The sequence below is a fragment of the Mus caroli genome, unplaced genomic scaffold, assembly GCF_978045245.1.
Source record: "Mus caroli unplaced genomic scaffold, Mus_caroli_1 scaffold_10, whole genome shotgun sequence".
Classification (NCBI taxonomy): Eukaryota; Metazoa; Chordata; class Mammalia; order Rodentia; family Muridae; genus Mus; species Mus caroli.
In genome coordinates, this window is record NW_028227265.1 from 82,289,898 (window position 1) to 82,305,350 (window position 15,453).

At 47.6% G+C, this 15,453-nt stretch overlaps 1 protein-coding gene across 2 annotated transcripts in view; it reads left to right on the forward strand.

Moving 5' to 3' along the window:
- The first annotated feature begins 225 nt into the window (after positions 1-225).
- Wwc2 (WW and C2 domain containing 2) overlaps positions 226-15,453 on the forward strand; it is a 167,165-nt gene continuing 151,937 nt past the window's right edge. For both annotated transcript variants that reach the window (XM_021169475.3, XM_021169476.3), the window contains exon 1: positions 226-706. In XM_021169475.3, coding sequence (XP_021025134.1) covers positions 576-706 — 131 coding nt within the window. In that variant the 5' untranslated portion in view covers positions 226-575. The remainder of the gene's footprint in view (positions 707-15,453) is intronic.

The following is a 15,453-nucleotide window of genomic DNA, read 5'->3' on the forward strand; positions in this document are numbered from 1 at the left end:
GGGCTGCAGAGGAGGGAGCGAGCTGTGCATTCCTCCGCCCTCCCGCCTCCCACCTGGCCTCGCCGCTCCCCTCCCCCGCGCAGGCTCAGCCCCGCGTCCCGCCTCGGCCGCCCCGGCAGCTGCAGGGTTAAGCTCAGGAATGTGGCGGCGAGGAATGTGCATGCAGATGAGGCGGGCGCGGGGCGGGCCGGGGGCGGGGCGCATGCTAATCGCATTCAAATGAGCAGGCCAGTCGCCGCCGGGCCGTTGCTCCGCGGAGCTTCCCGGATCCGAGCCCAGACGGCGTCGGCCGGGGCAGCCTGGGCGCCGCGACCCTCGGCGGCCACAGGGGGACGGGGAGGAGGAGGAAGAGGCGGAGGCAGCGGCGGCAAGGAGGAGGAGGGCTCGCTCGCCTGTTCCGAGGCAGACATGGTGGACTGATCCCTGGCTGGGCTGAGAGCAGGGATCCCCGAGGCTTCCCCGCGCGTGGCTCGCCGTGCCCCGAGCCCCGCACGCCCCTCGCCGGCACCCGCGTTCCCGCCGCGCTCCGCGCCCGGTCCCTATGGAGGCGCCGCTCGCCGGCGAGGCCGCGGACCATGCCTAGGAGGGCCGGGAGCGGGCAGCTGCCGCTACCCCGGGGCTGGGAGGAGGCCAGGGACTACGACGGCAAGGTTTTCTACATCGACCACAACACTAGGAGGACCAGCTGGATCGACCCCCGGGACAGGTGGGTGGCCGGGCCCCGGCCGGGTGCGGGGACCCGCCTCGGGAAGTGCTGCGGTGGCTGTTGTCTGGGAGACCTGGAGGGCGCGGGGGGCGTGGGGCGTTGCCGGCCCTGCACCCACCGAGGGGCTCGGGGTAGGCGCGGGACGGTCGGCCTAGGCGCGGCTGTATCTGCCCGCCAGGCGCCCCTTCTTGGGCCCCATTGCCCACTGCTTCCCCACGCCCCTCGGGGACTTGTAGACACTCCCTGTCCCAAGGGAAGGGCCAGATTGGTGCCCTGGGTTGGCACCCCGAGTCCAGTTAGCCGGTTCAGGGTGGGGGGGTACTTGACCCCTCTCTAGACCTCCTGTGTGCTGTTTAAAGTTGGTCAGATGGAGGGAGAGGGCACCTTTCGACCTCTGAGGCACGCTGAGCTCCGGGCCTCCCGGAGGCCTAAGTGATGGTGAATTACTAGTCATCTGGGCCACCTGTGGCATCTCTCCTGCCTTACATACCTAGCTCCTGGGCACTGACTGCAAGCTTTTCCTAGGGCGCACCCCGAACCATGTCCTAGGGTCTGAACGTGGAGAGCGGGTCCCACTCCTGGCTCGACCTTCGTAGCTTTGCCCCTAAGATTAAAAAAAAAAAAAAAAAAAACCACTGTTTTGGAGTTTTGCTTCTAACCGTGGTTCCTCACCTGGAAACCTGGTCAGATTTTTCTTGTGAAGTGGCACTGAGACTGGAACGGAACCTTGACCACAGCTATGGGTAGCCCAGACTTGAATGAAGCTTAGCCTGGTTTTTGCACAGGTCTCGATACAAGCATTTTGTTCTTACCTGGAGAGCTGAATGAAGCAAACAAGACATCTAAGAAGTTCAGGAGCTGAACATTGGTAGACTGCTCACCAATGTTCTGTTTCTCACTCAACTCTCTCTTTGCTTTTAGAAGGAACACTTCTTAGAATTAAAGTTGTTAGAGGGTGTGGACGGTCTCACACATCTGTCTAAACTCAGCACTTGTGAGGTGAAAGGAGAATCAGGAGTTCAAGGCCAGTTTGGGTTATTGGAGATCCTTTCTCAAAAAAAAAAAAAAAAAAAAAAAAGGAATGTAGGGTGCATTTCTTCTTGTAAAATTTGAAATCTGTCCATTAAGGAGGTATTTTTGTTTTGTTTTATATTTTTCTAGACTGCCTCATACTGTATTGTAGCTCAGGCTAGCTGGCTTGGAACTCATTAGTAACATTGGCTGCTCCCAAACTCACAATAATCCCCCTGCCTCAGCCTCTCCTCAGTGCAGGAATTACAGGTGCCAGCCCCCACACCGGATTAGGATTAGGGATTAGTTCCTCGTTGTAAATTCAAGTAACATCTCTTCAGGGATGCCCCTGCCTTTTGCAGTTTTAGCATTTCTAGAAAGTTCTATAGGCTTTTTTAATGCAATGTGGTCTGAGGGGGCTGTAGTCTTTTCTGGAGCTTTTCCTGTTAAGCCCCACCCCTCCACCCCCTTAGTTTGAAACACACTCTTCTATTTGATATTCCCAATCACTCATTTCCTACAACTATTGTTGTTGAAAGCTATTAAAAAGCAGTTATAAGAAAGTTCTGAACGACATAAATTTATGGAGCAATCCTTGTTAAATTATCCATGAAGATAGGGTTTAGGTTTCCTCAGATGAGGAAAGGCACCTGTGCCGAGGCCCCACCTCCGCACACCTCTCGGGCTGGCCATTGCTGGCTGGATGAAGGTTCTGACAGCAGTCACACCTCCATAGTCTCCCCAGGCAGATTGGCTGTCATAAACTTCATCATGCTCCAAGCCTGTTACTTATACGGTTGCACTTTGAAACTACTTAACGGATAGTAAACGTCGGTGTGGACGGTGTGCACGGAACAGTGGTTTGTAGGGCACCTGTATAAATATTTGATTTTTACAGTTGTGCTGCAGTTCTGCGGATACTTGGGAGTCTCAGGTTCATGGCGGTGTAAAAGCTTACGCTTTCTAAGCATTTTACAGCCTCTCCTGCCTCTGCTCATGGGCTTTGATATGTCATCTTGTTTGTCTGCCAGAGAGGGTTGTAAGACTATGCAGAGGCTGGGTGAGGCAAACAGAAGTTACACGACTTGGCTTATATCTGTATCACTGCCTTCTTATACAAGCCAGATGTGCCATTTGTTTCACACTGGAATGGACTGGCAGGTACTATGAATGCTGGTTTACCAAGTCCTGTGTTGGGGACCAAAAGTTTTGACTAAGATGAATTCTTCTTCGAATTTTCCTTGTAGTTGCTAGGCCTTTCAGTACTTGATAAACGTATGAATTATTAGAAAGATTTCTGAGTTTCTCTATGAGAACTTTAGAAGCTATCCTGTGACGTCAGCCACTGTGATATGGCAGTTTAAATTGTGTTTTCTCTCAGTGCAGCTAAGCTACAGTAAGTCTTCCGACACAGTGTTAGAACTGATTGGAGAAGGTATTTGGAGTGACTACTAACTCCTGTTAATTTTGCTACACAGCCAACATATGGGAAGAGAGATATTCCCCAGGCCGGTAGGGCATGGGTGCAATCTGCGTGATCAGATTGCAAATCCTGAAAGCATAAGGGAAAATGACCCAGGATGCTCTGGGTCTGCAGCAGCGGCGGCGGTGGATCTTTAAAGCCACTTGGTTAAAATGGTCAGCAAGATTCATTCATTCGCTGCTGTTCCCTTTCTTCCATGAAGAGTGAGTGTTTTGCTTCTGATAGTTCGTCAGGAGTTGGCTAGTCTTTCTGGTTGGACAGAGAGTTATGCTGAGTGACTGGGAGGAGGCTGGAGGATTCTGTGGTGCTATCATAATTTCATTAAAGGAGTAGTGGTGCTAATTAGAGCAGGGGATCAGCCTCGTTTTCAGGCTGTTGGAGTCAGGTCACATGGTGCCGACTTTGCTGGGGTGTATCACAGTGCTCAGCTGGGTTTCTGAATCAACTCTAAAATGTGGGTGGTACCACTCCCTCATACAATGTTTTTAACTTGAAATTAGGACCCAAATAGTACTATTTGCCTTGGTAACTTTTTTTTTTTTTTAATTTTCATTTAATTTACAAAAAAATGTGTGTATGGGGGCCTGCCTGCTCCATGCCTGTGTAGTGTCCTCAGAGGCCAGAGCAGGGCATTGGGTTCCCCTGGGGTTGGAGTTGTAGATGATTGAGAGCTGCCATGTGGCTGCTGGTCCTTGGTGGCCCCTGGGAAAGGATTGTGTGGCCCCCAAAGAGGTCTCCACCCATAGGTTGAATGCTGCTGCTCTGGAACGTGTGCCTGGTACCCTCCCCTCCTACTTGCTCACCGTGAAGACTCATTGACCACACCACTTGGTGTTTACGGTGGCCAAATGTGCTGGGGTTTTGAAACACTAGGTTCAACACAGGAGAAAGGGCAGGAAGGGCTGCAGTTTGGAGTAGAGGGTGAAGTGAACAGGCAAGGCTCCTCTGCATCCTCATCTTTACGCTGGATGCTAGCCAGAGCTGCCACGTGTTTTTGTCCACTGAAGCTTACAGGTTGCCACACAAAGGAATTCTGGGTTAAGACTGATGGACCCTCCTTTGCAGCTTATGACTAGGGTGGGATACAGAGCAGCCTGTGGCTTGGAGTTGAAAAGAGACTTGTATGGCGGTGGGGGAAGGAAGGAAGGAAGGAGGAAGGAGCGCCCAGTAAGCGCATCTCTGACAGACTCCTGTCTTTCCACACTCAGTTGCTGGCAGCTGATTCGGGAATCCCGAATCTTCTTTCCTTTCTAATTTGAGAACTAAATGAACCAACCCACTGCTAATGTGTAAATTTCGGAAATCCAAATTGCATCACTGTCTTAATGGGTCCTTTGTGTGTGGTGGATGCGAACCGAGTGTTGGTTAGGTCAGTCAAAGGCTAAACTCAACGAGAGAGTGTAAGTTGAGCTACTCTTTTAGTTTTATTGGGATTTCAAAAAAAAAAAATTATACCCTGAGCTACCAACAACCGGAGATAATCAATTTTCCAGTTGGACTAGAAATAATGAGAGAAGCAAGCTGCTACATTTTGAAGAATAATATAAATATGTGAATTACTTAGAACAGCAGAACCAAAACAAACAGAAACAAGAACCCTACTGCCACACCACTCAGCTCTGATCTCCAGAATGATACCACCACAGTCATGGCTGCTGGGGGTGGTTCCTTCCAGAGGGTCACCATCTGCTGCCAGGTGACTCGGGGCAGCCACTGAGTGGGAGTGGTGTCAGAGCCTATGTCTGGTTTTTAATGACTCGAGGAAGTATTAACTTAAACCTAACTATGATGTCTCCCAAGAATAACCCTAGAAATATTGTTCTGAGCACCACTGTGCTCGCTGGAGCGGGCAGGGCACTAATAGCGGCTTGCTTGGTACACTTGAATGACTAAGGTTTCTTCTATGACTTTAAGGGTCTGTAGTCTGCAGTTTAATTTTGCTGCAAGATTCAGGACAATGGTTGGTTTTTCAAGAAAGACTGTTATTTATAAACAGGCTATTTGTTTTGAGCTGCAAATTGCTAAGTTGTCAGCTCCAGTCAGCCATTGTGACATGTGGTCTCCCAAGCAAGCTGTATTTAAATTTAATGAGAGGAAGCCTGGTGCACTGCAAAGTGTGGAAGCTGCCTGCAGGCCCTGCTCGGCCCTGTAAATGGCACTTGCTTCCTTTTCTGGGTGAAATCCTATAGAAAAGGAGGCATTCTCTGTGTAGGGGTGTGACCAGCTTCATCTTGCTCCAGTGGGAGTTGGGGACATGGCAGGAAACAGAGCTACTGCCCTGATGTGTGGGTTACCTCACAAAGACTTTACATCTGTGTGCTGGTACTGTACACATGATTGAGGTTGGTTGACTGACTTTCATTAGATTTGGACTTAATTCTTTATCCGCTTTTGAAATTTAAAAAAATTACCACATACCTCTAGTATGTGGGACAAGAAAGAACAATGTAAAGGCACAGGGTGTAGGTGGAAAAACTGAAAACTGATGGAACCATAAATGCAAAGTGTTTTTACCACCTTGAATGTTTTCTTCTTAGTTGTTTTTATTGGGATAAAACAAACTGCGCAAAATTTACAATTTTAGCCAAAGTTTGCAATTCAGTGACTTGTTTTTTTTTTTTTTAAGTATATTATCACTGTTAGGCAAGTGTAACTGCTACAGAATTCCTGGACTTCAGAATACCCGCCCCCCCACCCCCCACCCCCCTCCTCTATTACAGACTCACTTCCCATTCTACCCGGCTGGCTGGCGCTTTGGAAGTCATTGATCTACATCCTGTGTCTGGTTTTCCCTGTGGACTTTTGGTATAGACAGAGTAACATTCCTCCCTCTGCCACTGGCCTCTTCCACTTAGCCATGTTCCTTCCCAAGGTGCCTCCTCCTGTTGGCTGTAGCAGGCTCTTCATTTCTTTTAGGCCTACACAACAATTCTATACTTAACCCTTTTCTTCTTTCTTTCTTTATTTATTTGGGTTTTTTGAGACAGTGTTTGTCTGTATAGCCTTGGCTGTACTGGAACTCACTTTGTTGACCAGGCTGGCCTCGAACTCAGAAATCCTCTTGCCTCTGCCTCCCGAGTGCTGGGATTAAAGGCATGCGCCAGCACACCTGGCTTTATTATTATTATTATTTTTATTTTAGCAGGCTACAATATCAGATTTGTCATTTTAATGTAAATACAGTTAAGTTTTTTTTTTCTCTCTCTCTGTCTCTCTCTCTGTCTCTCTCTCTCTCTGTCTCTCTCTCTCTCTCTCTCATTCTTTCTGAGACGGTTTCTCTGAGTAGCCTCGGCCGTCCTGGAACTCACTCTGTAGACCAGGCTGGCCTAGAACTAAGAAAACAACCTGTCTCTGCTTCCCAAGTGTTGGGATTAAAGGCGTGAGCCACCAGTGCCTGGCTAAGTTGTCTTTATATTGCAGTGTTTAATATTTTAACATAGTAGTTCTTTTTAAAAAATGAATTGTGGTGATGGTGTACAGCACTTGGGAGGTAGAGGTAGGCAGTCTATAGAGAGTTCCAGGACAGCCAGGGCTACAGAGAAACCCTGTCTTAGAAAACAAAAACAAAACAAAACATTATTTATGCGCACGTGCATGTGTGTGTGGTGTATGAGACCTGTGTGTGTGAAAGAGTGATTGTGTGCTGTTGTGTGGGTAATATATGAGACTGTGGGTGGGTGAGACCGTGGGTGAGAAACACTGTTTCTTGACTAGGAACAACTATACCAGAGACATTTCAAGTTCTTCTTGGTTTTGAGTTTCTCTTTCTTTTCCTCCTTTATCTGACAGAATGCTTTACTTATTTATTTATTTTTATTTGAGAAAGGGTCTCCCTGTGTAGCCCTGGCTAGCTTGAAACTTGCTGTGTAGACTGGGCTGCCTTCCACCTCACAGAGATCTACATACCTCTCTGCTGGGATTAAAGGTGTGCCGCCGTCCCTAGCTGAATCATTTGATCTCTGATATTGTAGATATAACCAGTGTATCAACCAGCTTGGTGTCCCAGACAGTAGGAGAGAGAGGTGAGTAAAAGTTGGCTCTGGCTCAGTCTGCTTATAATTTAGTTTGCATAGCTAACTAGTGAAAGGACGTTTGAAGACTGGCCCTGATATTTCCTCCGTATTCTTTTAGTTCAGCCTAGTGAATACTACTCCAAACACACAGAAGAAACGCTGGAGAGGGATTAAATGTAGAATATCGATTCAAAGTACATATTACATTTTATCTTCATGTCAGATGTGCTTGTTAGGGAAGTATGTGTACGAACCATATCACGAACTAAACCACGTAGTGTATGTATTTATGCGTTTATTCTAAATGAGTTAAGAGCTATTTACTCTACAGAGCCATTTATTAATTAAACCTGCCTTGTTATAATTTAAAATGTTACAAGAGACCTGCAAACGTTACCGCACACCCAGATGACAGAGGTCACCTCAAAAGCCTTGCGAGCTGTTCCACCTCATCCCCATTACAGCCCAGCCCCAGCCTCAAGGACACCTCATAAGTAAGAAGACGGGCCTCTTGAGAAACCGTCGCTGCTCAGAGGAACCTGAGGGGACACAGCACAGAATGTGATGCGGCATCTCAGCACAGAAAAGGGAGAAACTAAGGAAATGTGAGGTCTCGGCCATGTAAAGTAGCCAGCCACATAGGCACAGAGGCACCTTAGGCAGGCACGGAGGTAGGTGAGTACGTTAGGCACATGGCGCAGAGGTGCACTGGCTTCAGGAAGTGCGCTGAGCTTCTAGGAGGAGCCGCGTGTGGGGGCCTGCTGCCATTCTGTGTCAACTCTCTGACTCCCTGTGAACCAGAGACACCTTTTGGGAATAGTTTGCTAAAGTATTATTACAATTTCTTTAAGCAGCTGTCTGTCTGTCTGTCTGCTTATCTATTTATTTATTTACTTATTTATTTTCATAGTTTATGTGAAAAGTAGTGGTAAGCAAGCTATGGCTCAGAGCTGAGTCCTTCCCTGTAGGCTTCTGTCTGTACAGCCTCAGCCAGCGTTACAGCGTTACAGCCTCTCAGTGTTACTGAGAATAAGCAGGAGCCGAGAATGTACTGTGGCTCAAAAATAGTTCCCAAAGGCCCAGAGGTTTGCGCTATAAAGGAGAATGATAGGAGTCTTACATTTATTATTATTAATACTTATTTTTTTTGAGATAGGGTTTCACTTTGTAGTCTTGGCTGGCTTAGGACTCACTCTGTAGCCCAGGGTGGCCTTGAACTCACTTTGAAAGAACTACCTTTTGCCTCAAGAGTGCTGGGATTCAAGATGTATACCACCACGCCCAACCTAAGCCTTAAACATATTTTATATCAATATTTAAAATAAATATTAGCCATTTATGACCACTGGGCTTTTTCCTTGATCATTTATTATACACATGATTGTTAGATGCTGTACAGCATGAAAATGAGTCGAGCCCAGCCCAGAGCTGAGTGTGAGAGGCTGTCTCTGTCATGGGTTGGCTTTCTTGCAGTGAAAGGAAACACATCACTTAAAGTTTTCCATAACCCATTTCTTTTTTTTTTTTTTTTTTGGTCCTGGAACTCACTTTGTAGACCAGGCTGGTCTCGAACTCAGAAATTCACCTGCCTCTGCCTCCCTAGTGCTGGGATTAAAGGCGTGCGCCACCACCCCCGGCAAGACCTTCTTTGTTAATAAAGTTAGCCAGTTTTGAATATTTTGGTATTATAAGAAAGAGCTGAGTTAATACACCGGAGGAGGCTTACAAGGTGACGCGTTGGGGTGGAGTGGTGGGTCTGAGGCTTGTGAGTTTGACTTCAAGGCTTTGCTTTAGCCACATGCCATCTACAAGTGCTCCCTGGACAACCTTTGCCCTCTTGTCTGGGTGCCCTTGAGGACTTCACGTTTGACACTTCGCTCAACCTTAGCTGCCGTTTGATTACCTTGTAGGACCTTCTTCTGGGGGTGTCTGGGAACATGGTAGCCAAGTTTGCCTTGTAGAGCTCATGGATGCTGCTGCTTGCTGATACTGGAACTCACCTCATCATAGGTTGCCTTGAACCCGTGGGCTATCCTGGGAGCCTGGTTTTTCAGTACAGGCCTGAAGTAGACAGTTTGTATGGTATTCAGATAGATTAATCGACGCTTACCAAATACTAGACCTCTGTCAGATTTACCGTCGCTGTCGTCGTCGTCATCGTGTTTGTTTTGGGGACAGTCTGTAGCCTAGATTGGCATCTGACTCTCTGTGTAGTTGAGGAGGGCCTTGTAGCTTTGTTTCTCCTGCTTTCACTTCCCAGTCCTGGGACGATGATGACGACGACGACTACGACTACGACGATGATGCTTATGAAGATGATGGAAGAAACATCACGTGTGTATATTTGTGGGTGTGGTGTGCATTTTTATATGTGTGTTTAATTGTGTGAGTGCATTTGTGTATGTGTGAGGGACTAAAGCTGATGTTGAATATTTATTTGCCTTTCACCTTATGTGTTGAGGCAGGGTCTCTCTCTGAACCCAGAATTCATCATTTCTAGGTAGTCTGGCTAGCCAGCTAACTCCTGGGTCCTGAACAAGTAGGCTCTAATGCCAATGAAGGAATGGCCGTGCCAGGAAGAGCCAGGGCAGGCGGGCAAAGAGCAGGTGCTTCCTTCCTCACGTCACAAGGCGTGTCGGTCCCAGACTCAAGGGGACTTCCCACTGAGGGGGTCTGAGTTTAGGGTAGGTCTTCCCATCTCAAGTGATTCGGTGAAGGAAAAGCCTTCATTGGTGAGGCTACGTGCCTTGGCTTTTAATTCCAGATTAACTATGTGAGTGGTTGACAACCAAGACTAGCCCCCACACCGTTTCTGCTTCCTGAGGCCTAGGATGCTAGGCAGTCCTCCATGTCCACCTGCCTTCCTGTGGGTTCTGGAGCCAGCCTCTGGTCCTCACATCTGTATGGCAAGAGCTTATTACCTGCCGAGCCATTTCCCGAGCCCTTTTTATTAATCTCAAAAATTTAACATTTAAATTTGTAACATGTGTTGCACACACACATACACACAGTCTCAAGCACCGTGGCCCTGACATGGAGGTCAGAGGTCAGCCCTTGTGAGTCATTCTCCTCTAACACTGTGGGTGGACTTGCAGCACGAGGCTTGGGTCTCCTCTGCTCACTGACTTTAATTGGCGAGACAGACCCTCTCTCTGTAGTTCCAGGCTGCTTTAACTCTTCGTTCTGTGGCTTCACTTTCCCTTGTGCTGAGAGTGTAGGTGTGCACAGCCTCACCTGGCCTCAGGAAGACTGAAAAAAGAATTGAATATAAGGATATAGAAAAACCATCCAACAAAATAGCAAATTTCAAAGGCACCATAGCAGTTCAGTGTAGGAGGTACAAATATAGCATTATGTCTTAGTATATGGAAATGCTAGTTTTTAAAGTATGTGTGTGTGAGGGATACGTGAGTGTGTGTGTACACGCATGAACACGGGTATGCATGGGTGGCGATGCTGGAGAGCAGCTTTGGCTGTCCCCTCTTTTCCGCTGTCCTGAAGCTTCCCAGTTGCCCTAGGTTGGCTGGCCTCTGAGCTCCAGGGACCCTCCTGACTGCCTCCCTGGGTTGAGGTTACAAGTGTATACTGTCAGCTTGACACGAACTAAAGTCACCAGAGAGAGGGGAACCTCTAGTAAGAAAATGTCTCCCTCAGATGGGTGAAGTGGAAATTTCTGGTCTCTTTAACAACACAGTCGAGTCACGTGATGTTTTTCTGGAAGTTGTCTTGTGAGAAGGCATGTGGCATTTTCCTGAAAACTGACCCTTGAGAGGGGGGTGTGATGTTTAGAGAGAATATAAACGGGGCCCCACAAACAGTGAGAGGGCACTCTTGCATTGCCATGCCGGCCAATACTTCCACTGGTCCTTGTTGGTCTTCACTTCGTGGAGAAAAGCACACCAAAGAACTTCTACTGGTATCCGCCGATTCTGCCCGATTCTGCTGGCTGTGGAACTGGACTGCTGGTATCCTGAGGATGAGGAGTGGAATTACCCTCAAGCAATTACTTCTAAACAGGCCCACAACACCCTTTCCCCCACCTCTGGTCATGGGTAAGAACCCTAAGTAAAGTAGGTTTTGAAAAAAAAAAATCTAAGCCTGCAGGCAAGCCCTTAGGGCATTCTCTAAGTGATTGAGGGGGAGGACCCAGCCCTTTGTGGGTGGGGCCACCCCTGGGCTCCTGGTCCTGGGTTCTATAAAAAAAGCAAGCTGAGCAAGCCATGTGGAGCAAGCCAGTAAGCAGCACCCCCTCCACGGCCTCTCCAGGCTGATGTTCCTGCCTCCAGGTTCCTGCCTCCAGGTTCTCTTCGCTCTAGAAGCAGTTAGAACTTTTCTATGGCAAAGTGGTATTATTTATAAGGCCACAAGCTGCTGCTCAAACAGAAAGTAATCCCATGTAATAATAACCTTGCTATACAGAAGGATGGAATTTGTTAAGAGTCAGGGGGGCCTGTTTCCCAGATATACCATGTTTATTTTTGTTCTTTGAATAATTTGTTTTGTGTGTGTGTGTATTGCTAGCCCTGCTTTTAGTAAATGATTCATAGTTCTAAAGTGTAATAGTGAGACTTTGAAGAGATGGTTCAGTGGGTAAATCACTGGCTAATCTTTCAGAAGGACCTGGGTTCAAGTCCTAGCATCCGCATGGCAGTGCATAATTGTAACTCTCATCCTGGGGAATCTGATGCCCTCTTCTGGCCCCTGGGGGTACTGCATGCATGCGTGCACAGACTGCAGGCAAAGCTCTCCTACACATTTTTTAAAAAAAAAAAACACAAACAACAACAAAACCAAGTGAGAATGTTTGGAGCTAGAACTGCCTGTGAAGTTCTAGGTTAGCACAGTTGGGTGTTGGGCACTGGCTCTTCACCCCTTAGCACACGAGGAGTCTTCTCAGTACAGTCTTCTGTGATTGCGACAGTGTCCTGGCGCTGACGGTTCTGAGTGTGAACACCAATAGTAAACGCTGAGCTACAGAGTTTATGCTGTAAATCCTGCCAGAAGCTCTGCTCTGCTACCCAACAGACCACTGGTGTGTTAGGCTCTGTACTGCTGTCTCTCCTTCCTCTCAGAGGCCGTTTATTAAGTGGCAGTGGCCCTCGATAAAGTTCAAAGCATGGCAGATTTGAAGGACACAGTTTCATTTAGTGGAAAGCTTTAACCTCTCAGTTACCTTTGCATGTGGTGGTCAGTAGAGACTAGAGTTCAGGCTTTTTGTTTTTTTTTTTTTTTGTTTTTTCTCCCTTGAAACTGAAGAGAGTGTCTGTGTGGAGGCTGTGGTATCCACGGGGTCGGTGGTCATCAGGCTGCACTGGCCAAGGAGAGGTTTGGGCTGGCCAGGAATTTTGTCCCACACCGTTCTTTTCTATTTGCTGACTATCCAGGTATTTGAATTTAGTTGAAAAAGATGTTGTATTTATCTTCTCTTTGCTCCCCGTTATTTCTGCTGAGTGGCGTGAGGCGTGACACTTAGGACAGTAGAAGTGTGAGCAGGTTCAGTTTCTTGATTCGGTGTAGGTACCCAGAACCGATGTGGGTGTGTGTGACTCAGCCCTGTGCTCGATTCCGGTATGGCAGTAGGAAGTGTGGAGATATGATAGGCTCCTCACTTCTCTCTTATTTTATGTTATTTTAATTTTTTTAAAGGTTTATTTATTATATGTAAGTACACTGTAGCTGTCTTCAGATACACCAGAAGAGGGCATCAGGTCTCATTACGGATGGTTGTGAGCCACCATATGGTTGTGGGATTTGAACTCAGGACCTTCAGAAGAGCAGTCAGTGCTCTTACCTGCCGAGCCATCTCTCCAGCCCCTCCTCACGTCTCATAAGTGAGGACCCGCTGCCACGTGCCAGTCTGCATCACTAGTGATGTCTCAGAACGTATCTGTGTCCATTGAGATGGAGTCCTGTTTCTGATGTGTATGTCCCCTTGGCTCCTCTTTAGGTCTCCTGTCCCCACGGGGCACAGCTCTGCAGAGCTCAGTATTCATAAAAACAACATAGAAGTGTTCCAAGGACCCTTTCCAAGATCTTTCCAAGATGCAGGCGTTTGCCCCTGGTTTAGTTTGCCTGACATGACCCCCATAGTCATCCTTCAAACATGCATTGAAGCCATTATGAATATCATGAGGAAACAGTGCTGGATAAAATAAATAAGGTCTTTCATAGATTTTTATGTTCTAATTGGGGAGGGTAAGGAAGTTACGATAGCCTTGGCAAAGATGGAGGCGTCATTAGAAGCTGCTTTGAGTTGGGAGGCCCTTCTTTTAAGGATCTACATTTAATTAAGATCTTTCATCCATTTGAAGATCTTGTGGGCACAGGCCTAAGAAAGGGCCACTAGGAAGTCCCAGACCAGGGTTTTAGGGCATGAGTGTGTGGCCTTTTCCATATGAACTAGGTCAAGGCAAACATTTGGTGGTGGAGTCTCACTAGCCACGTTTTAACTGTGCAGTAGCCCTATGTGCATATAAAGAACTTTGCCTTCAGTGCAGAAGGCTCTGTTGGGCTGCCTTGTCTCAAACTGAAGGAAAGGCTTCACGGGGCTGTGGGACAGAGGCTGAGGAGAGGTCTGGCCTTTTCTGCCTGTGGAACATCGCACTTTGAATGCTCTGTGTTCTATTCATAAGAATGCCTCAGGAGGGAAAGGCACAAGCCTAATGACCCAGCAGCCATGTAACGGCATTTGTAATCCTGCCTCCTCCTGTGAGGTGGGAGCCACAGAACAGAGCACAAGCAAGAGGTACATAGCTGGCCGGAAGTGGAAGATGGGAACCAACTCCTGAAAGCTGCCCTCCAACCTGCACAAGTGCATCATCACTGTGCGCATGCCTGTGTGTGTGCACAGGTGAAACAAATAGTTAAAGGCGGGAAGGGACACTGTACTGTTGGTGAGAAGCTGTTGGAGCTTGGAGTAAAATGATGGTTTTCACAATGGGAAACAGGGAGTGGATTTCTCTGGTTTTAGGTTTAAAAGAGAAAAGAAAAAGAACGTGCTACCAGTTTAGGTGCTGGAAGCCCGAGGAGGAGAGCCAGGGGCTTTTGTGACTTACTGATGGGGAGAGATCTGGAGGAGGATGCTTAGCTGGTACCCGATTGCACTGGAAATTCATAATTTTTTTCAGATGTGTAGACCTGGGGTATTTAAAAGTGACATCTAGTGTACCCCTGGACATAGGTTCTGAAGTTTAGGAGATGGCTCAGAACTGGAGAGACAAAGCATTGAAGGGTGTTGGGCCCGAGCCATGTGCCAATGTGTTCCTGTATTTTGAAACTGTTCTAGCCAAGATGACTTCAATTTTTTTTGCTAGGAACATGCACCTTATACTTCCTGAACACTGCTGTGCTAAAGATGATGATGGGTGTTAATAAATGCCATGTATTGAGCCCTTCACGAGTTATCTCAAGGTCTATGAGGGCAGGCACCGTGTCTGTTTACAGTTACATTTTAGTGCACAAGCATTTCATCAGACAAATGAAGCCTTTGATAGCTGTTATCACCCTCTGCTGTGGCTTGAAGGAAGTTTGGATTTGTCCTCCACAGTCTCAGGAGGTGTCTTGGGGGGGTGGTGGGGGGGGACCTGTCTGCCAGGGAATTAAAGTTCTAAGAGAGAACCAGCTTGACCACTCTCCTGCCTGGGTGGCTTCCTGCACTGGGATGCCATCTCCCACAGGGTCTTCACCAGAGCTGAGCAGAAGGGGCATCACGTGACCTTGAGCTTCAAGACATGCTTTTTTTGTTTGTTTTTTTTTTTTTTGGTTGTTTTGTTTTTGTTTTTTGTTTTTTTGAGACAGGGTTTCTCTGTATAGCCCTGGCTGTCCTGGAACTCACTCTGTAGATAGACCAGGCTGGCCTGGAACTCAGAAATTCACCTGCCTCTGCCTCCCAAGTGCTGGGATTAAAGGCGTGCGCCCCCCCCCCCCCCCGCAAGACCTTCTTTGTTAATAAAGTTAGCCAGTTTTGAATATTTTGGTATTATAAGAAAGAGCTGAGTTAATACACCGGAGGCTTACAAGGTGACGCTTTGGGGTGGAGTGGTGGATCTGAGGCTTGTGAGTTTGACTTCAAGGCTTTGCTTTAGCCACAGGCCATCTACAAGTGCTCCCTGGACAACCTTTGCCCTCTTGTCTGGGTGCCCTTGAGGACTTCACGTTTGACACTTCGCTCAACCTTAGCTGCCATTTGATTACCTTGTAGAACCTTAGTTGTTGTACTTCTGTGGTGTGTTCAGTGTTTG